Below are 22,998 nucleotides of genomic sequence, written 5' to 3'. Positions count from 1 at the left end.
GTCCCACTTTAAAATCTGCGCGCAGAAAAAGAAAATAAAAAAAGCTGGAAATGTTGAACGCGAAACTCGTTCAGCTATCCAAACCATTGTTATTGATTCCGTTCCGTTCCGGCCGGAACGGCCGGAATTTTTCGTTCCGGTATGCAAACCGGTACCGGGATACCCAACGTTCCACCTCGGGCTAGATTTCGGGCCATTCCGGTCCATTCCGGCCATTCCGGTCCATTCCGGCCAATTCCGGCCGAGATGTGAATTCCGGCCGGTACATGATTTGGCCTATGGAAAAAAAAAAAAAAAAAAAAAAATTTTTGATGGCTAATATTATGTTATAAATTTTGTTGGCTTATTAGTTATTAATTATTATGTGCTTATGTAATGAGTAATGACTTGTTATAATTCTTCTTATTGTTTGATGTTGTATTGAGGTTTAAGACATAAAAGTTAAGACTAAATGTTTTGTATTATTTGATGTTTAGTTATTGTCTTGTAAATTTTCTTATTGTGTGATGTTAAATAGATGTTATATTGATGTTTAAGACTTAAGAGTTAAGACTAAATGATTTGTATTATTTGAAATTTAGTTATTTATTTATTAGAATTGACAATTTTATGTTTTACAAGAATATATATAATTTAATTTTTAGGAACCCGAAACACCTTAAAACGGTACACCAAAATCGGCTGGTACCGAAATATTCCATTCCACTGGACAAACCGAAACGGGTCCGAAACGGTATTAATAACAATGCCCATACCTCAGTATTTCAAGCCGCCCCACTTTCTGTACTTTTAAAAGTGTTGTACGAAAAAAAAAGGTACTCGACTTCGATAAGGTGAAACTCAACTACTTAAAAAGTTGATTTTCAGCATATTTCCTAAACAGTTTGCCGTAAATTTGGCCAAAACGTATTTGGCTATTTTCGCAATACACGCAGAAAGACTAGTCAAACACGGACACCCACTTTTTATATCCTCAGAAAAATTGAAACAACAAACCCAAAAAACCACCATGATTCTCCATACCCATCTTCTGCTTGTTCTTGCTACTACAACTATGATTTCACAATTATCAGTCTCAGTCTCAGCAGCCACAATCTCACTAGGCTCAACTCTCTACGCTTCCAACCCAAGCCAAACATGGACCTCTCCAAACTCCACCTTCTCTCTCGGCTTCCTCCCCATCAACAACTCCACCAACTCCAACTCCTTCATCGCCGCCATCTTCTACGCCGGCGGCGTCCCCGTCTGGACTGCCGGCACCACCCCAGTTGACTCCTCCGCCTCCCTCCACTTCCTCTCCTCCGGCACTCTCCGCCTCCTCAACGGCTCTTCCCACACCATCTGGGACTCCAACACCGCCTCTCTCTCTGTCTCCTCCGCCTCTCTTCTCGAATCCGGCAACCTCGTCCTCTCCAACTCCACCTCCACTGCCTGGTCCTCCTTTGACAACCCCACTGACACCATCGTTCCTTCTCAGAATTTCACTTCTGCTATGCTTCTCCAATCTGGGATTTACTCCTTTCGTCTTCTTACTACTGGTAATCTCACTCTCCGCTGGAATAATACTATTTTTTACTACAATCAAGGCTTGAACTCTTCCTACAATGCTAGTTCACCAATATTAGGATTGCAATCTGTTGGGATTTTGTCTATTTCTGATCAGATTTTGTCTACTGGGGCTATTTTAGCTTATAGTAGTGATTATGCTGAAGGGAGTGATGTATTAAGGTTTTTGAGGTTGGATAATGATGGGAATTTGAGGATTTATAGCTCTAATAGAGGGAGTGGGGCTCAAACTATTAGATGGGCAGCTATGGAGGACCAATGTCAAGTTTTTGGATACTGTGGGGATATGGGAATTTGTAGTTATAATGAGACCGATCCTATTTGCGGATGCCCATCTCTAAATTTCGAGCCTATAGATCCTAACGATAGTAGGAAAGGGTGTAAGAGGAAGAAGGAGACTAAAGATTGTGCTGGGAGTACTACTATGTTGGATTTGGTGCATACACAATTCTTAACATACCCTCCACAGATTAGCTCTGAGGTGTTTTTTATTGGGATATCGGCTTGTAGATCCAATTGCCTTGTGAGTTCTACTTGTGACGCTTCAACTTCGTTGTCAGATGGGACTGGGTGGTGTTATATCAAGACACCGGGTTTTATGAGTGGCTATCAGAGTCCTGGGCTGCCTAGCACTTCTTATGTCAAGGTTTGCTCACCTGTGGTTTTGAATCCATCGGCTTCTGTGGTTGGTGGGAAGAGCAGCGGTGGGAGGATTCATGCGTGGATTGTAGCTCTTTTGGTTATAAGTACTGTTTTTGGGTTGATTGCCTTAGAGGGTAGTTTGTGGTGGTGGTGTTGTAGAAATAGCCCCAAGTTTGGGACATTGGCAGCTCAATATGCTCTTCTTGAGTATGCTTCTGGTGCTCCTGTCCAGTTCACATATAAGGAGCTCCAGCGCTCAACCAAGGGATTCAAGGAGAAGCTTGGAATTGGAGGATTTGGTGCTGTGTACAGGGGGATTCTTGCCAATAAAACAGTTGTTGCTGTCAAGCAACTTGAGGGAATTGAGCAGGGGGAGAAGCAGTTTAGAATGGAGGTTGCGACTATAAGTAGCACCCATCATTTGAATCTAGTGAGATTGATTGGATTTTGCTCTGAAGGGCGTCATAGACTTTTAATTTATGAGTTCATGAAAAATGGATCTCTTGATAATTTCCTTTTCGTTACTGAAGGTCAGTCAGATCGATTGTTAAATTGGGAGTACCGGTTCAATATTGCCCTTGGCACTGCAAGAGGGATCACGTACCTTCATGAGGAGTGTCGAGACTGCATTGTCCACTGTGATATAAAGCCTGAAAACATTCTCTTGGATGAGAATTATACTGCCAAAGTCTCAGATTTTGGTCTTGCCAAGCTGATTAATCCAAGGGACCATAGGTACAGAACCTTGACAAGTGTCAGAGGTACTAGAGGATATTTGGCACCAGAATGGCTGGCAAATCTTCCAATAACTTCAAAATCTGATATTTATAGTTACGGTATGGTTCTGTTGGAGTTAGTGAGCGGGAGAAGGAATTTCGAAGTATCTGCAGAAACCAATCGGAAAAAATTCTCTTTGTGGGCGTATGAAGAGTTTGACAAGGGTAATGTCAAGGGAATCCTTGACAGAAGGCTGGCTGACCAAGACGTAGATATGGAGCAAGTGGTGAGGGCAATTCAAGTAAGTTTTTGGTGCATCCAGGAGCAACCATCACACAGACCAATGATGGGAAAAGTGGTCCAGATGTTAGAAGGAATTATAGAGATTGAGAAGCCACCTGTACCTACAGGTGTGAGTGATGGGTCTGTTATTGGAACCAGCATAAATGTGAGCAGCAATGTAAGCATTTACTCCACCATTGCGGCTTCAGCCCCAGCTCCCTCTTCCTCTTCATCAGTCCAAGCGGCAGGAGTTTCACCTTATGCTTCTGGGAGGAATATGGAGAGGGCCTCAGCATCCTTTCTACATTCAGATACAAACTAGATTTTAATTGCCTGTTAGTATATTTCTCCTCACAAATTGTTTTCAGGTTCTGGATTTTCTAATCCAGATTTGACACTGAAAAGCTTGAAAGTGGTCTGGTTTTGTGGTCCTGATACCATAGATGATATTGATATGATACCTTGTAGAAATTGTTATTACCATGGTACATATTGTTGTCAAGACGGAACCCAAAGGAGGTAGCAAAATTGGTTGGGAACCTCACTTTATGAAGCAGAGTGTACGCCTGGGATGGTTTATAGTTATACATGAAAGATGAGCATTTGTTCAGTGCTGACTAATTTCTGAGATTTAGCTAACAGTGAAGGATTTGGATGCGGTGCAATACCCCTAAATCCCTCACAAAAAATTTCAACTTTTTTCATCTTTTACCTCTTCTAACTTCTTACTTTTTGTACTTTTTAAACCACTTTGATCCAATGGCTGATATTAAAAGTGATATTCCTAACTTTTAATCACAACCATTAATTAAAAAGGAGTTGCATGGTGCAATAGCCCTAGCTATTGTACCTTATCTCAATCCAACAGTGAACTGCTACTGCTTACACAAAGCCACTAACACACTCTCTCTCTCTGGTATTGAGGTTTTGGAAAAAAAGGGGGGGGGGGGGGGGGCGCTGATTGATTCGCATTTGTGTTTACTGTTATGCTTAGCTTTAGAAAACTCTATAATTTACAAATCAGAAGAGAGGAACATTATTCTTCTATGTATTTTTAAGCATAACATTTTGTGAAGTACTCGGCAAAATGGGCAAGGCAGTCATAAATATCACAGGGCTTGACTATAGGGAACTCCCTTTTGGGGTACCAAGGGTGATAAACTGTGGCTATACATATGTCCAGAGAATGGTGGGTTAAATGACCCTAGCCTGAAACCAGGATCTTGATGGACTTGGGTGTGAGAGGTTGTTGGTGTTTGTGAGTGAGGTTGACCATTTGAAGGGTCCATCCGTGCATTTCTGTGAGGAGTTGATGAGTGAGAAGGTGGGGAGCGTTGAGCTTAGCTTTTGGAGAATTTAGAAATGACACATGGCAAAGCCTTGTATTTTAGTGGTACAGTTTGCTCTCATTTATTAGGAAAACTAAGTTTTGAATCTCCTCTTTCCCATTGTTGAAACTGTCGAATTATTAACAACAAAAAAAAAAGAATGAACATGGCCAAAAATAGCAACCAATTGTCATTGAGAGTTAAGAGAATCCAAACAGAACAAACATGTGTTACCTATTTGAACACAAAAAGGTCTACATATTATCCACACAGAATGACAATGATGATTAAAAGGTGGTTGTTCTGGCATGTGTGAACAGGGGACGAAGGAACAACCGTTTCAATGGCACCTTGAATATCAGTACCACAAATAGCAACCAATTGCAACTTATAGATTTGCGGAACAATTCCATAAGCAATGTTGCACAAATACCTGGAGGAAACATTACGTTATTGTAAGTAGTAACCTTTAATTATCTGGTCATTGCTTCTTCTTCTTTTTTAACTGTGTTGAAGAAGTGCAAGCTGTTTGATTACTTGTTGGAAGTTAACTTGGCAAACAATGTACTCCATATCTATTATCTTTATTTCTTGTAATTATCTACAACATTTTGCAGACTTGATGGTAACACAGTATGTGACAAAAACAGATCAAGTGACAAAGAGATACTGCACGGCTTCCCCCATCAAATTCCTCATATTTTACACCACCAAATAACTGTGTGCAAGTTTCCTGCAATTTGGATCAGATTGCCAGTCCAAACTCTAAATGTGATTATCCATACAAGGGCACAATATTCTTCAGAGGTCTTGCTTCCTTTGACTTGGGAAACTCAAGTTACTATGCAGAGCTTGCAAAGTCTCTCATGAAAACTCTTCAGTCCTCTTCACTTCCTGTGGATTCAGTTTCTCTAAGTAATCCCACCATGGATTCATCTGGAAACATTGAACTGAGCCTCGAAGTTTTCCCATCTGGTGAGGAGTGTTTCAATCAAAAAGCAATTACAATGGTTGGATTTGCACTAAATATTCTGTCTTTCAACCCTCCACCAAATTTTGGGCCCTTCTATCTTATGGCTTATACGTATGGGAATTGTGCAGCAGGTAACTCATTTTCACACTGAATTTAAAAGTAATAGTTATTATGTTTTCTCTATGTTATTTGGATGCTATTGCAATTTTATCATGATGCATCCTCTCTCTCTCTCTCTCTCATTGAGGTACCTATAGCATTGAACAAATCATCAAGCACAAGCAGTGGCATTATATTTGGAGTAGCAGTGTGGGTCTGTCCTTTGTTATTGGTAGTCCTTGCAGTAGTTTATGCTTTCCACCAAAAGAACAGAGCAGAAAGAGCTAGTGAACAGAACAATCCTTTTGGTAAGATGGGTATAATGTAGACCTAGCACTTTTTAGTTAATCATATGGAATTTATAGGGACTTATTCTTGCTTTCATGTCACGAAAATGCAGCACATTGGGATCAAAATATGAGAAATGGTTGTTCCTCAGTTACAAGCAGCCAAGCGGTTCTCTTTTGAAGATACACAAACAATTTTTCAGAAGCAAATAGTATTGGATCTGGGGGTTATGGGAAGGTTAATTTTGATAGTCTTTTATCATTATTATTTTTTATTTTTCAAGACTCATTGGATGCATGTATAACTTATCGATATATATAAAAAAAAATGATTTCTCAAAAGTCAAAATGAATTTGAACTTTTATTCTTTAAAGAAAATTCTACTTAAAGCTTTCTTCTCAGCCTTCTCAGAATATTCATGGACTATTTCAAGTGATAACCAAATGTCTATTTGTGAACATTTGTACAGGTTTATCAGGGAACTCTTCCCACTGGGCAACTGATTGCCATCAAACGAGCTCAAAGTGATTCTACGCAAGGTGGGCTTGAGTTCAAACCTGAAATTGAACTTCTATCATGGGTCCATCACAAGAATCTTGTCACCCTTCTGGGATTTTTTTTGAGCAAGGTGAACAAATGCTGGTGTATGAGTATATTCCAAATGGTACTCTAATGGGTAGTGTTTCATGTACTTTTATCAGTTCTTCACATTCTCCACTCGATATAAATTCAGGCAACAATTGAATATCATTGCATACTTTGTAAATAACCACATGGAAAAATTCCATTTTATTTATTTTTAATATTTTTTAATTATTGAGGAATTAATTTGGGCAACATAATAACTTGTATTCAACTATGAAAGCAATGATGAATTTTGTACTAGAACATGAACACATAATCTTTATATAGTTTCAATAGTGTGCCTCCAACCAGAGACATCTGAGATGAGTTCTCTGTCTACATGAACATCATTCAATGCCTCTCTGGCCTCATCTTCTTGAAAAAAAATGAAAGTGACTATTTTAATTACCCCGACATCACTGGCCAGAAAATATAGACTCATGATATAATACAGCTGAAAGATATAACGAGTTGAGTTGGGGGTTCAGTCTCCAAAACCTCCTTTGTGACATGTCCTGTCTACCTTGAAGTCCCATGTTCCAGTTTCAAGTGTACATCACTCCCTTTACAACCCAACTTGGAGAGAGCTTTGTTAAACATGACATATGTAGTACCTATTAACTTTCCTTTAAAATTTTTTTAAGTAAGAACACAATCCTTTGCCATTTATTTGATAACACGCATATTGTGTTTGCAGGGAAGTCAGGAATCAGGTTAGATCGGATGGGCAGACTTAAAGTAACCCTTGGTGCGGCCAGGGGCTTGGTCTATCTGCATGAACACACAAATCCTCCCATCATACATAGGGACATCAAATCAAACAACATCCTACTGCACGAAAGTTTTAATGCAAAAGTTGCCGATTTTGGTCTCTCCAAGTCTGAGTTTGATGGTGAAAGGAATTCTGTCACCGCTCAAGTTAAAGGAACATTGGTCAGTATATAATCCTGTCATGCATGCTGACTGCTAGCCTTCTAGGAATGCCCCTATGCATGCTAGCAAATGCAATCATTTATGCACCCACACACACGTGCACGCACTCTTTTTACTGCCAGAGGCCCAGAACCACCATGTCATTGTTGGGAAAGAGATGTGCAACTTATGATCTGAAGTCCCTATAATAGGGGATTGGATCTCCTCCCATTTAAATCTTCCGATTCCCTTCATTTTTAAGGCGACTGGTATCGATATATATATATATACACGTGTGTGTGTGTATTTATATATTTTTTTATTTTATCTGTAGTATCTGTGTAGAAAATTTTCAAAACATTGCATCAGATTTTAACATGGAGAATGGGTTTTTTGTTGTTTTTTTAGGGCTCCTTGGATCCTGAATATTACATGACCTGACAATTGACTTAGAAGAGTGACGTCTATACCTTTGGAGTGATCATGTTGGAGCTAATAACTGCAAGAAAGCCAATATAGCAAGGGAAGTATATTGTGGTAGAAGTAAGGAATGCAATGGATAAGACAAAGGATTTATACAATCTTCATGAAATTCTTGACCCATTCATTGGGGTATGGGAAAAAATCTTGAAGGCTTAGAAGAGTTTGTGGATTTAGCAATGAGGTGTGTGGCAGACTCAGGAGACAAAAGGTCTACAATGGATGGGGTTAAAGAAATTGAGAACATTATGAAGCTTTCTGGGATGAACCTCAGTGCTGATTCCAAATCCACTACAGCAAATTATTATGAAGCCAGTAAGAGCAGTTCTCATCACCCATCTAGCAATGATGTATTTGGTTATAGTGGGTCCTTCCCTCCTTCTTCAATAGAGCCTATGTGAATATGATTTTACTACTCAGAATGCTCAACTTGGTAGCAAAAAGTTTTTTCATAAATATCACAGGGCTTGACTTTAGGGAACTCCCTTTTGGGATACCAAGGCTGCTAAACTGTGGCTATACATATGTCCAGAGAATGGTGGGTTAAATGACCCTAGCATGAAACCAGGATCTTGATGGACTTGGGTGTGAGAGGGTGTTGGTGTTGGTGTTTGTGACTGAGGTTGACCATTTGAAGGGTCCAGCCTTGCCTTACTGTGAGGAGATGATGAGTGAGAAGGTGGGAAAGCTTTTGGAGAACTTAGGAATGACACATGGCATAGTCTTGTATTTTAGTGGTATAGTCTGCTCTCATTTATTAGGAAAACTAAATTTTGAATCTCCTCTTTCCCATTGTTGAAACTATTGAATTATTAACAAAACAAAAATAAAAAATAAAAAATAAAAATGAATGAACGTGGCCTTCATTTGGGAAGAGGAGTGAGAATACCAAGAAATTGATTCAAAAATATGTTTCTTTCATTTGAGAAAAGTTGGTTGGTGCTATCTATATGGTTTTCTATAATGATATGGTATGGGATGATCAGATATGTATGGTGTTGAGATTTGGAGATATAGGCTTGGATTGGTGATGAAATGAGATCCTGTTTAGTTGCAAAAATTTAATTATGTTGGATTTGAAGGTGAAAACTCAATCTTAAAACTTACTTTTTTCTGTTCAATTTTATTTTTGGGTCTTTTTAACTGGGGTAAGATCATCAAGTAATGACCTCTTGTGGTTTTGTAGTTTTTTCTATGCACCAGAGGAAGGCCATTTAGTGTGATTTTGTAGATACTTCTTGGGATTTCCTGCGAACCCTTCCTTGCCCTTAAACCATTGGGAAGTGACATTGTGGCAGAATAAAATGTTTACGAGATTACCAATAACACAAAGCAGAATTCATGAGAGCAATTAGGCAATTAGACCCATTACTTCTTTATTTCTTTTTCTTTTTTTTTGGGTCAAGTATAGATAAAAGGTTCGGTTTTATGGTGCCTTTGCCACAGGTTGATGGGCTATTGCAAAAAGTAGGGGTGTGCAAAAAACCGACAAACCAAAAAAACCGCTTCAAACCGACCAAACCGATGCAAAATTTGTTGTTCGGTTTCAGTTCGGTTCAGTTTCGATTTTTTATATAAAAAACCGAAAATTTTGGTTCGGTTGTCGGTGGCAAATTTTAATGCACCGAACCGACCGAACTGAACCGATATATATATATATATATAACATTAAGTCACATTGGAGTTTGCAGCTTAGTGGTATTTTGTGGCTTTAATGACTAAGCGTTCCTAGGTTCGATCCCTCGCCCATACGTTTTTGAGTTTTTTAATTTTTTAAAACCATTAAAACTGAAAACCCTACCTCTTATATTTATAAGCTCTCACCCTCTTACCCTTTTCTTTCCAGCCGCCATCTCCCTTATCTGAGTCTCCCTCACGCCTCCATCTCCCTCATCAGTGACAGTCATCTCCCTCACACATCACGCCTCCATCTCCTTCATCACCCTCACGCCTCACGCCTTTGCTGCCGCCTCCACATGCCGGCCTTCACACACCGGCCTCCTCACGCAGCTCGATCTTTTCATTCTCACGGTGACCTTCTCTAGTCTCTTTTTAATTTCTTGATAACCCTCTCTCTTTTTTGTATTTTGGGTTTTGTTTAATACTGAATCAATACTATTTTTTGTGAATCTGATGTTGAGCTGTTATTTTCTTATTGAAAAAATGTGATGTTGAGTTGTTTTTTTCTTTTTATGACTGTGAATCTGTGATGTTGACTGAAACCGAACACCGACCGAAAATCCGACCGAAATCGAAACAAACCGAAACCGACGGTGTTTCAACTATTTCGGTTGGTTTCGGTTGACAACTTTAGAAACCGAAAATTTCGGTTTTGGTTGGCCAGTTAAAAAAAACTGATCAAAACCGAACCGAAACACCCCTAGCAAAAAGTACATCCTTATAAAAAGAGCCTCTAAATATAAGCGAAGCGTGTGAAAAGGTTAATATAGTTAATACTTTTTTTTTTCTTTTTTTGGGACAAAGCAATCTATATATATATTGAGAAAGAGAGAGAGTAAAGTTTAGAGAAAATTCAATTAGATTCTACAATTAAAGTCTAATTTTGCATCATGTGTCTTAAATTATTTATTATTAAAGGGTTTTATTTCTTAATTTTAGAGTCAAATGTGAGATCACATCATAAATATCTATCCAAGTGAGTTATTGCGTACAAAAATCAAATAATTTAGAATTAGCAAACGTTAAAAAAAATGGATAATTTATATTTTCTACTTAATAATATTCTTACAAGACTTTACATATGTGTGTGTGTGTGTGTGTGTGTGTGTGTAAGGACTTGAATTTGACCTTTAGTGCACCAACAATGGATGATGGCCCAACAAGTCCAACACAATATATATGTTAGAGAGTGGATTTTACAAGAAAAAATGTTTCAGCAAATCAAATATGAGCCTTAATTGAAAGGGATTGAACCAAATTGAAAGAACTATTTGGGATTAACACTCCCCAGTCAATTCCGAGGATGAGCGTTTCTTGTATTTACTCAAGTTTGTTTCTAAGTACAAAATGTTCTTTCTTCTTCTTTTTTTCTCTCATTTTCCCCATATTTCATGCCCATTTTTCACGAGGGCCTTTCCCTTATATAGTCTTGTTCTTTTCAATCTCAGCCTTCCACTTTTTGATCACATAGGTGATCTCTTGGATGTTTGTCCCATCAGAAACCTCCTAGAAGTTTTGTGAGTAGCTGTGAATAGGGGTGTCCACGGGTCGGTTTGGGTCGGGTTTGTGCCCAACCCGGAACCGACCCGCTCACATTGGGTGGGAGGTTGAACGACCCGCCAACAACCTCGGGTCGAGTCAGATCAAGTTCCGGTGGGCAATGGTTGAGTTGGTTGAAGTCAGAGTAAGTTTCAACCTCCAGATCTTTGTCGAAAATCGCCAAATCTTTGCTGGATCTCGTCGAATCTTCGCTGGATCTTCGCCGGATCTATGTGACAACCACGGAATCGAAGTAAGATTAACCACCTCAAGCCTAGATTTGAACGAGAACTTCCATCTCATCATTGAATCTTCACTGGATCTTCGCCGAATCTATTGATTTTTCTTCGGATCTGTGTGACAACCACGGGATCAAAGCAAAAAAGACCACCTTAAGCCTAGATTTGAGCGAAAACTTCCATCTTATCACTGGATCTAACCAAAAACTACCAAATCTTCACTGGATCTAAGTGGATCTAGATAGATCCATCTTTTTTCACGGGTTTCGTCGGTTGGATCGGGTTCATCGGGTTTTGGAGAAGAAAACCCGTCATCCGACCCGCCTAAATCGGTTTTTTGTGGCGAAGACCCGTCATCGACCATCACCGGCGTCAGGTCGGTCAATTTTCGGGTTGGCCCGGGCAGTTTGGGCAGGTGGGTCAGTTTTCAGTTTCTAATGGACAGCCTTAGCTGTGAACTAAGATATTTTTGCTCAAGGGTCATTTCCACATAAATGCGGCCAGTTGGTTAGGTGCTGGACATTTAATGTGGTGATAGCAACCTTCTTCTCAGATATTTCTTAAATTATTGTTGGCTCCTTTCCCTGAAACTTATCCTCAGAAGTATGGTTGCCCCTTGCATGGTATTCTCTAGGCGTTTGAGTTCCAACCTTTGACAACACTTTCCAGATGAAGTTTTATTCCTCAGGAGACACCATCTATTCGTTGCTATCTGTCCTTGTTCTCGACCCATTGACCCCCTCACTCATTTCACCGTCTGACCATCCTCGGGTTCCTACATGTCCTCGAGATGGCCCATGGCCCAACAATCCTGCTCACCTCCCTTATCCCCACAATATATATATATAGGTAAAGTTTAGAGAAAATCAAATTGGATTCTATAATTGAAGTCCAATTTTGTGTCATGTGTCCTAAATTATTTATTTTTAGAGAGTTTTATGTCTTAATTTTTGAGCTAAATGTGGGGATCACATCATAAACATCCATGATGCGAACCTCAATCGACACGCTTTGAGACCCAACAAAAATATTGGAATACTTGCCTAGAAAAGCTAAAATTCAGATTTATGATAGAAACCCTAACCCAACGTTTATAATCGAAACGCGAACCAAAGGTATAAGTTGACCTTGACCCAATGATTATAAAGAATCACGAACAGAAGGTATAAAGTTTGAACGCCACAAGGAAGAATCCATGATAAGTTCACAGTTCTTGAAGAACCAAAAGAAGAGCAAAGCCTCACCTTTTTTTATTTTTATTCAATAATATTATATAAAAAAACGTTTACAGACTTAATGGCCTATTTAAGGACTCCATAAAACTTGACAGACAAAAAAATATATTCTAAAATAACTCCTAATTGAGATCTTACCATATCATGAATCAAATTTGACCTAAAAAGCATTAAATGCACCTAAAAACAAGGAAAATGCATAAAAAACGTACTAAATAATAAAACCCAAAATAAAAGTTGATTTGGTCTGAAATTAGCAGATCCAAAATAGGAAAAAAATCTGCCTTCACTGATATAGAGCTGGAAAGTCAATCAGTCATTAATTCATGCCATAAATCACTCGCAATTAAGCCAGATCAGCCCTAAATAGCTTGAATTAAATTTATTTCGTTTTCAGCTTCCTTTGGGCCAAGCTTGGAATGTCCTGCGTTAGAATCAGTCCAAATCTCTTGAATCAGCCCATTAAGTGCTTCTTTGATTTTCTTGGATCTTGCTCTTGTAATAGGCCCAACTAGAACATGCAATGGATCCTTAAATGCTTGTTGATTCTCATCAATCCATCTAAGTGAGTTATTGCGTACAAAAACCAAAGAGTTTAGAATTAATGAACATAGTTTTTTTTTAAATGGACAATTTACATTTTCTACATAATAATATTCTCATAAGACTTTATATATATTAATAGATAAAACTTAGAGAAAATCCAATTAGATTCTATAATTGAAATCCAATTTTGCACCATATGTCCTAAATTATTTATTTTTAGAGAGTTTTATTTTTTAATTTTAAAGTCAAATATGGTACCACATCATAAATATTCATCTAAGTGAGTTATTGCATACAAAAACTAAAAAGTCTAGAATTAATGAACATAATTTTTTTTTTAAAAATGGTTAATTTAGGGTATATTTGGTAACTGTTTTGGCCCCTTACTTTTAGTTTTCAAAAATAATTTTCTATTTTTTAGACTAAAAAACGTGTTTAGCAACCCAAAATGGATAGAAAACAAAAACTGTTCTTAAAACTCAATTTGTGAAAGAAACTGAAAACATGTAAAAGGTTGTTTTCAGTTTCTAATTTTCAAAAGTCAATGAAAAAAAGTATTTAATTTAATAAATCTGTCTCATTTAATGAGTTAGCATTAGAATTCAAATTCTAGTAACAACATATTTTAGTATTTTCTATTTTTTTTTTTCAAAAAAACTATCTTTTTAATTTTAGTTGACCAAACATGTTTTTTATTTTAAAAATACAAGAAAATTGTTTTTTCTTTATATTTCCAAAAACAAGTTTTTATAAATAGAAAAAAAACTATTACCAAACATAATCTTACATTTTCTACTTAATAATATTCTTACAAGATTTTTTAAAGAGTTAAAAAAATATAAAAATGACTATCAATAATATTAAATTATATACATAAGAATTATATTATATATCTTAATGTATATCTTTTAAGTATATTCATGCATATGCATGGGGTTACAAGCTAGTATAGTTAATGCTTGTACTTCGTTAATGAGGCCAAAATACATTTCGAGCTACAATGAACTTTGGGTCTTTTGGGTGAATAACCCTAAAAATAGGGGATGAAGAAAATATTCCAATCTCCACATTTACTTGTATCGTGGAAATTTTTAGGAAAAAGTTAGTCCTAAGTAATTGGTTTAGGAAATATTTTTAGGAACTTTTGATGAAAAAAAAAAAAAGTAATTGACCTTTTTGACAGCTTTATATATTTATCAAAAAAGCAGTAATAAAAATTTCTCTAAATAGTTTATTAAAAAATGCCTAAGGCCACCTTTTTAATTAACTCCAAATTTTTAAAACAACTATCAATTTTATTACAAAATTTTTAAAAATTGGAATGTTATTACTTATTAGTAAACGGTGACACTTAAACAACTTAATAAATAAAGAAGCGTGCCCACAGTATTTTTACAATATTTTCACAATAAATCCTATGTGGTAAGTTGTTATTGGTTATAAATTGAATTCGTCTTTGAAATGGGGTTTTTGCCAACCAATAACAACTCATAACAACTTACCACTTAAGATTTGTTATAAAAATATTATAGACGGTAACATTTCTCGAATAAATACATGATTGAATTAGTATTTTTTATGATTGGTGCATAAGGCTTATTGATAGAATACACCTGATAATTATCAGATTGGTAAGAAAAAGATTCATAGGTCAAACACAACTAACACCCCCCCGCTAATGATGGGGGCTCTCATGTAACTGACTGATCCAACTTAGAGGGAAAGAGAGATTTTAGGATTGACTAGTTTGAAATAATCAAATTAGCCTAAAACAACCAAACTGCTAATTCAAGAACATTGGTAGCCAGAGAAAGATAGGGTCAGGTGCTTAATGTAGTTGCTAACTAGAATAACTGATGTCGAAGTCAATCTAAACAGAACACTGGAAGATAAAGTCCTTTGTCTCTCTTGGTTTCTACTAGAGAGATAGACAGAGAGACAAAGGAGATCCGTAAAAAAAGAACCCCATTTTGTAACTGTCCAAGAAGGAGAAAAAAAATTCCTGGTTTTTTTTCTTTTTTGGAGACACAAAACATATAAAAAATTTATAAAAAAAAAATCTCTTTAGATTCTAGTTAGGAAAAAGGTTGACCAAGAAAAGGGTATTGGATTTTCACATACCAAGACAATTACATTGAATTTTCCCTGTGCGTATTGTTGTTCTTTTGATTTTGGCAAAGGGTTTTGAACAAGAGAGAAAATGTGGCTGGCAAGAAGTCATGCAGATAGAAGAGGAGGAGGAAATGGGTTGGTGGCAGTGGCAATAGACAGAGACAAAGGTAGCCAAAATGCACTCAAATGGTCTATTGATCATTTGGTCCTGAAGGGCCAGACCCTTATTCTCCTCCATGTCAAGCTCAAACCTGCATTGCTTTCCACCTCAGCATCTCTTTCTTCCCCAAGTAAGTATTGTTCTATTATATTTCTAGGAATGTTTTCCTTCTCAAGAAGTTTACAGGCAATAAAATTTTCAATAAGTTTCTATGAAATTTTCTTTGCAATTTTAGGTGCATGTACCAAGGTTCTTTCCTTTTTAGATTTGGGTCATAGTTACCAACTTGAGCCTGTTAGTTGATAGGTTTCATTTGCAATGAACCATTTCCATACAACATGCACACTTTACATTTCTCATCACATGGACTTAATTTTGTACATAATTTTTGGGCGCAGGGCAACCCCGTTTGACAGGTATTGTTGATATAAATTCACTGATATGCAAAGATCCTGATCAACGCACAAGAGAAATATTCCTTCCTTTTCGATGTTTTTGCACACGTAAAGATGTAAGTGCTTAGGTTCCAATTCTAAACATAAATTCACTGATAGCGTTGTCGATGATTACAAGTTCTTTGCTCCTATAGGCATTAGCATAAACTTCTTGGCTCATCAAAGGTGAATACTCCTAGATTACCTAGCAACTGGTTCTTATTGGTGGAGTCAGTTGCTCATAGGTTTTATCTAAAAGACTCTTCTTTAGAAAGATTCTCTGCCTTCTTTAAATAAATATCCTGTCTGTCTGAACTTACTTAAGAAAAAGAGATAGCTCCCCATGTATTATACATGTGTTCATATTTTCACTGTGTTCTCTTTGACATCAGATACATTGCAAAGATATTGTACTAGAAGACACAGATGTAGCCAAAGCATTAATTGAATATGTTAATCACACGGGGATTGAGAATTTGGTTGTTGGTGCCTCAACAAAAACTGGCTTTCTCAGGTGTGCACCTCTCTTAACTACTTGCTTCAGCAAAATTTATGAAATTACTCAGGTATAACATTCCTTTATGATTTTTATGAGCTCAAAAGCAATATCTAACTAGAAGTCATTAATGGCATAAAGTTTTCTTTCCATTGTTTCAATGAGAGTGGTAACATAAGATTACAAAACAACACTCTCTATTAATATAGGGAGGCAATGGCGATACACCCAACCATCTGAATATTGAGGAAGCTATACCAAAGTATGGTCTAAGCTTGGGGACATTCACAAACCACAAAACACGTTTCAGTTTTTATATAAACTAAACCTGAAATAATATAAGACTTAATTTAATTTAAACTGGTCCTATTTTATGTTAAGTTTTTCTTTACAAAAGTTAGAATTAACTTGGGTATATTTTGTTCGTCTACACTTCCTTTGAAACTTGTTTTAATTTATATTCAATTTCCTAATAAATATATATATATATATATATATATATATATATATATATATATATATATTATAATTAGCTTTCAACATGCACACGTGAGCATATGTGTAATGGCAATCCTAAACTTTTAAAGGCTATATTTTAAACTAGTTGTTAACCTGTGCAATTCACGACAAAACTATTGAGTATGCATTATTATTTAATTTTTTGTGAATGAACATTAAATGAGCACAGATTTTAGCAAATTTATTTTTCCAAGATATGTACGAATATTTTGCAAACATAACTTTTTAAAGAAGATTTAAACAATATTTTTTTCTTCTCCTTGTTTGATTGCACATTATGATTGCAATCTACAAACCTTTGTGATGCATGAAAAAACTTTTTATAAAATCAAAAAGAAAATTTACAAATCCTTTATTGAAATTAGGACTATATTCTTAGGTCCTTTCATAAACTAAAATAACAAACCGAACAAGCCTTTTATAGTCATCATTAATATATTTTCACAAAATCAAAACACGAAAATGTAGTAAAATACCACAAAATTTTTTACTAAAATAATAAACGGACTCTTTCAATGATGATAACTATTAGACATACACAGGAAAAATAAAAAATATATATTATTAGATAGATAAATATTTATATGGTACAATTGTACTAAGGATAGATATAAATATACCGCTCCATGTCTGTATATCATCTCAAACAATTTTTAGAGAACAAAAGAAAAAGAAAAGAGAGAGAGAGAGAGAGAGAGAGAGAGAGAGCATATAATTCAATATGACGTATTCTCTCTAACTTGAGTTTACTGTCTACAGAGCAAAGCGTAGAGACCGGACTGAGAGAGTTGGAAGAAATTAAAACAAAAAAATTAACTACATAAAATGTGGGAACTTTTATAAAAAAAAAAAAAAAAAAGAAAAAGTCAAATATTAGTCAGAGGAACCCTAGGCTCTAATCCATTAAGTGCTCCAAAGTCCAGAGTCCAAATTACTTAATTCAGAAAACAAAATGTGTGGCTAGCATTTATGTAAATGATAAAGGGCCATTGGTTGCATGACATTGGACTAAGATCAAACCCCAACACGGGGGATTAAAAAGGATTGGCGAATGTTTTTGTTGAAATTTTGGTTATAGAATCTTAGCGGAAGTAGAATTTTCAAGCTCTTGAAACATATATTTAATAGAGTTTTACTTAAATTAAATTATTGTAATACTTGATAAGATAATTACATGTTGAAGAGAAATAATAAATATATAAGATATAAAACTTAAAATAAAAAAAATCTAAAATAAAAAAAATAGTGGTGATATGAAAAATTATAGGAACTCCAAAAGCTTTAGTTATATATATATATATATATATATATATATATAGATAGATAGATATATATATAGATAGATAATTTTTTGAACTTTAAATAAAATAAAATAAAATTTGAAAAGCTAAAACTTATTACTTTATTAATGAAAAATGCCTATAATTACAAAACCAAAAAAACAAAAAAGTACACACACATATGTGCCTATATCACACACACAAAGAATTATCTTATAACATCATCTCATGGAGTATCCCTCTCACACCATATGGGTCTCATGGGTGTGTAAGTTCCACATATGAGTGGGCCCACAAAATATATAAAATCATGCTCTATAAGAATTATGATCATTTAAACTTTTAGAGTATGTATATATATCTAGTATCACTTGTTGTTATATTATGATAAATTGCCCATGGTCTCAAAAGTTTAAATTGTAAAAAAAAAATGACAAATTTAATTATTTAACCATGCATTATCCTAACACCCTATGAAAAGTTTCTTGACTTTCCAAAATCATTCCTCTCCGAAGATTCAAGGCAACAGATGTTCCAGGCTCAGTAGCAAAGGGAGCACCAGATTTTTGTAATGTATATGTGATATCCAAAGGAAAAATTCAGTCCATGCGATCTGCCTCGCGTCCTGCACCACCCTCCGCACCTTTTCGTAGCCAACTTATTAACCAATCTAGCATCAAATCAGATTCATGGGATCCAAATCTCTATCAGCCTACTACTCCTAAGAAAGGTTAAAACACTTTCTTTTTTCAAGCATATTGCTCTTACTTCTTCTTCTTTTTTTCACTATATTTGCTCAGCCATTTCTCATTAATAAATAAGTAATGAATTCTGTATCAGTAACAGAAAAGCCACCAGTTGATTTATTTCATAGAATGCAAGATGAGACAGATATCATGAGGTCAGTGACACTACAGATTAAGAATGAGAAAGATCTAAAGTTTTTATATAGATGGTTTTAACTTATATCACTTTCTAAAAGGACTAATATAATTCTCATTGGAAGCAGGTCACCATTCTCTAGAAAAAGCTATAATGGAAAATCATATGGGGATCTCACTCTACCTGATACTGACATATCCTTTATTAGCTCCGCGAGGCCCAGCATTGACCACATGTTCAGTGTATACGACAACCTAGATATAGGCAGCACCCCCTCACGGATGTCATTCACCTCCACAGAGGTAGACATGAAAGAAAACTTTGATATAATGCAGATAGGACCGAAGTCACTGGAAATTGGTTCTCCACCACCTGAATTTTCAGCACTCTCACCAGAAAGTGATAGGCTATCAAACTCATCGCAAACAGCGGTAAGGACAGATAGTTAATTAATTTGATAAATGTACATATTTAGTGCATGTATGTAAGATGAGGAATGCATTGAAGCTAATACAAATTCATGACCCAGGAGCTAGCGCCACATGTGATATTTGTATGTTACTGCATATTATGGATATCTAAGCACGACTGTGTTTATAGTGTGTGTGTGTGTGTGTGTGTGTGTGTGTGTGTGTGTGAGCATATTAGTGAATAAAATTCTCAGTTATCAGTGCTTTTATGAAGGCTAGCTACCCTCTTATGAAGCATGATGACAGCTTTCGTATCTTAATCATGTGTTGGCTAAAGAACCAAATTTTTCAAAAACTTCACCTAATATCTGAACTTTGAATGTTACCAGCTTAGTGAAGATAACACTTCCACACATACACTGTTTCTTTTTCTGTAATTGGACTATAAATGTACATTTACATGGATGCAATTATTGATACATGAAACTTAATCTTGTATGGAAAATTACAGGAAGAAGTGGAGGCTGAAATGAGGAGGCTAAAGCTAGAACTCAAGCAAACAATGGAAATGTACAGTACTGCCTGCAAAGAAGCACTAACAGCAAAACAAAAGGTACAAGAAATAATATTCGCTTAACGCCTTTCAAAATTTCTCAGCTAGCTCTGATATGATCTGCATAACAGGCAGTAGAGCTGCAGCGCTGGAAATTAGAAGAAGAGCGAAGACTGCAAGAAGCACAATTGGCCGAGGAAGCTGCATTGGCGCTTGCAGAAAAGGAGAAGGCCAAGTCTAGGGCCGCCATTGAGGCTGCTGAAGCAGCCAAGAGGATAGCAGAGCTGGAAGGACAAAAAAGAATTAATGCAGAACTGAAAGTATTGCAAGAATCAGAGGAGAAGAGAAAGGTACTTGATGCTCTAGCACAATCAGACATAAGGTACAGGAGGTACTCAATTGAGGAGATTGAAGCTGCCACTGACTTCTTCACAGAATCCCGCAAGATTGGAGAAGGGGGTTATGGACCTGTATATAAGTGTTATCTGGACCATACACCTGTTGCAATTAAGGTTCTTCGTCCGGATGCAGCTCATGGAAGGTCACAGTTTCTGCAAGAGGTATGTCTAAAATAGAATTTAGGTATATACAACACAAGACAAGCATTAAATTTTGGGAATTCAACTAGAAGTATTTCAAAGTATTTCCCTTATATGATTTGCTTATGAATCATGACCATTCACAGGTTGAGGTATTGAGCTGCATACGGCATCCAAACATGGTTCTCCTCCTAGGAGCCTGCCCAGAGTATGGCTGCTTGGTCTATGAGTTCATGGCTAATGGGAGCTTGGATGACCGTCTCTTCTGTCGGGGTGGCTCTCCACCCCTTTCTTGGCAACTTAGGTTTAGAATTGCAGCCGAAATAGGTACTGGCTTGCTATTTTTACACCAGTCCAAACCAGAGCCACTTGTGCACCGTGACCTGAAACCAGGCAACATCTTGCTAGACCGCAACTTTGTCAGCAAGATTAGTGATGTTGGCTTGGCCAGGCTAGTACCCCCATCTTTGGCTGACACCGTGACACAGTATCGGATGACATCCACAGCTGGCACATTCTGCTATATAGACCCAGAGTATCAGCAAACAGGAATGCTTGGAGTAAAGTCTGATATATATTCCATTGGCATCATGTTTCTACAACTAATAACAGCTAAACCACCAATGGGCTTGACTCACCATGTTGAAAGGGCTATTGAAAAGGGAACTTTTACTCAGTTGCTAGATCCAGCTGTGACTGATTGGCCAGTTGAAGAGACCTTGTGCTTTGCTAAGCTGGCACTCAAATGTTCCGAGTTAAGGCGGAAAGACAGACCTGATCTTGGCAAAGATATCTTGCCAGAACTCAATAGATTGAGAGCAATTGCTGAAGAAACTATGCACCCCACTTTGATGTTTAGCAGCCCGAGCCTCTCACCTGCCCACAGCCAAGTTTCCTTGCAGCTAGTAAGTTTGACATTGCATAAACTCAACCTTTTATTCAAGAACTACAAAACTATCCTCAATTCCATTATCATTACCCTTAAAGGTTCCCTAGTATTTGCATAATGCTTGATTAACTTCTCCTTCATGATGAAAAGCTTAGTTTGCAATAGACTAATTGACATTTTTGCAGGACGAGGATCTTCTAGATGAACATTCTGATCTGAGCTCCAAACTTTCAAGCACTCTATAACGGGGGAAATGTAAATTTTGTAGATAATAATTGATGTTCATAGCATCTTTAACTCTTAAAGCAATGTTAGCAAACTGCATCATCTCAACATGCATGTTGTCAACCCCCACAGAATGTATATTAGTGTAGCCACAACCTCTTTGAGTTATCAATTGTTGTTGCCTTCACTAAGAAATCAGAAAGGTTGTGCAGAGAGGCAACCGCCAAAACAGAAGTTTCTTGTTCCAAAATTAGGCATCAAACAGGCATCAAGATCCGTTAAAGGCAGGTTCCCGATCTGGCACTAATGTTGTCTTGTAAATTTACGTCCATTCATGAGCTGGTAGTTATTGAGGCTGTTTGTGAAATTTTAAAATTTCCAGGCTGAGGATTGTCTTATTAGGTCTCTTTTTTTATGTTTTTTTTTTTTTTTTCAAAAGGTATATATTCTGTTTTAGAATTCAAACTTCAATGTACTTTTTGCACACCAGAGAAAAATTGCTTATCACACAAGTCAGTACTGTAAAGCATCTTGTTATCACTAAAATTTTGTCCACTTCATGATTTTCCCTATAAGCCATAGGATATTTCAATTGGGAAAAACCAACTTCAGCACCTCTACCATTCTGAAACCATTAGAGGCCTTGGGCATGGAACCATCATGTTGATTAATTCATTATCAGGAAAATGAATGAGAAGAAGTAAAATGATTCAAAAAATGATTGAAAATTAAAGCAGGACATAGGGGTAGTTGAACTAGAACTTATAAGGTAAGGATGTGCCAGTTGAACTAGAGCTCATTGGCTTCATGGTAAGACTTTCATCATTTTTTTTTTTTTGGGGGGGGGGGGGGGGGGGTTTAAAAAAGAAACTTCATCTAATCTTATAACTTCCCTGAAAATTCCAATTTATAGGACATATTTGCCTTCAAGGCGCCAAGGAAATATAACGCACCACTAGTAACACATAAAGCAATGTATGTAGAATCTAATTGATCAATAAATAGGCTATATTGTGTACTGAATATAATTAGATTACAAATCTTTTTTTTCTTTTTTATACAAGATAGAACTTCTACTCTAGCCTAATCTAAGTGCATATATGTGTGAAGCTCCCTTCTGGAAACTGGAACTCGACCCTTGCCCCCCACAAGCACTTATACCTATGGAGTAACCATCGCACCAAGGATATGTGGTGGTAATTAGATTACAAATCTATTTGTGCAATGTTTGAACAAGAAAGCTTTAACAATCTATTACTTCATTATGGAGGTCATTATGGAGGTACAGTTTCCTCATAAATGTTGTCAGATTGTTTCTATCTTCCTAAATATCAGATGATTATAGACGG

General features: G+C 36.5%; 2 protein-coding genes and 1 pseudogene across 3 annotated transcripts; all 3 read left to right on the top strand.

Moving 5' to 3' along the window:
* Window positions 1-916: 916 nt before the first annotated feature.
* LOC142611854 (G-type lectin S-receptor-like serine/threonine-protein kinase At1g34300) lies at window positions 917-3,824 on the top strand. The gene has a single exon (XM_075783994.1). The coding sequence runs from the start codon at window positions 1,010-1,012 to the stop codon at window positions 3,527-3,529; it is 2,520 nt and encodes an 839-aa protein (XP_075640109.1). The 5' UTR covers window positions 917-1,009; the 3' UTR covers window positions 3,530-3,824.
* Window positions 3,825-4,294: 470 nt separating this feature from the next.
* On the top strand, window positions 4,295-10,068 carry LOC142612263 (leucine-rich repeat receptor protein kinase HPCA1-like; annotated as a pseudogene).
* Window positions 10,069-14,437: 4,369 nt separating this feature from the next.
* Window positions 14,438-22,155, top strand: LOC142613805 (U-box domain-containing protein 52-like). 2 transcript variants are annotated; one of them, XM_075786311.1, is made up of 10 exons: window positions 14,438-15,552; window positions 15,821-15,933; window positions 16,249-16,370; window positions 18,667-18,881; window positions 18,992-19,052; window positions 19,161-19,464; window positions 19,955-20,056; window positions 20,128-20,556; window positions 20,682-21,440; window positions 21,590-22,155. In XM_075786311.1, exons 1-10 carry the CDS (start codon window positions 15,351-15,353, stop codon window positions 21,596-21,598), a joined length of 2,316 nt encoding a protein of 771 aa, XP_075642426.1. In that variant the 5' UTR covers window positions 14,438-15,350; the 3' UTR covers window positions 21,599-22,155. The 2 variants fall into 2 exon arrangements, with proteins under 2 accessions (XP_075642426.1, XP_075642425.1); XM_075786310.1 differs by having other exon boundaries at window positions 14,440-15,552; window positions 21,610-22,155.
* The last annotated feature ends 843 nt before the right edge of the window (window positions 22,156-22,998 follow it).

The sequence above is a fragment of the Castanea sativa genome, chromosome 10 (genome assembly GCF_040712315.1).
Source record: "Castanea sativa cultivar Marrone di Chiusa Pesio chromosome 10, ASM4071231v1".
In the NCBI taxonomy this organism is placed as follows: Eukaryota; Viridiplantae; Streptophyta; class Magnoliopsida; order Fagales; family Fagaceae; genus Castanea; species Castanea sativa.
This window is presented reverse-complemented; position numbering and strand designations above follow the sequence as displayed.

Excerpts from the sequence above, each read along its gene's own strand:
- LOC142611854 (XM_075783994.1), top strand. The coding sequence starts at position 1,010 with ATGATTCTCCATACCCATCTTCTGCTTGTTCTTGCTACTACAACTATG.
- LOC142613805 (XM_075786310.1), top strand. The coding sequence starts at position 15,351 with ATGTGGCTGGCAAGAAGTCATGCAGATAGAAGAGGAGGAGGAAATGGG. Across the intron at positions 15,553-15,820 it reads AGCATCTCTTTCTTCCCCAA|GGCAACCCCGTTTGACAGGT; the intron begins GTAAGTATTGTT and ends TTTTGGGCGCAG. Across the intron at positions 20,557-20,681 it reads GGTCACAGTTTCTGCAAGAG|GTTGAGGTATTGAGCTGCAT; the intron begins GTATGTCTAAAA and ends GACCATTCACAG.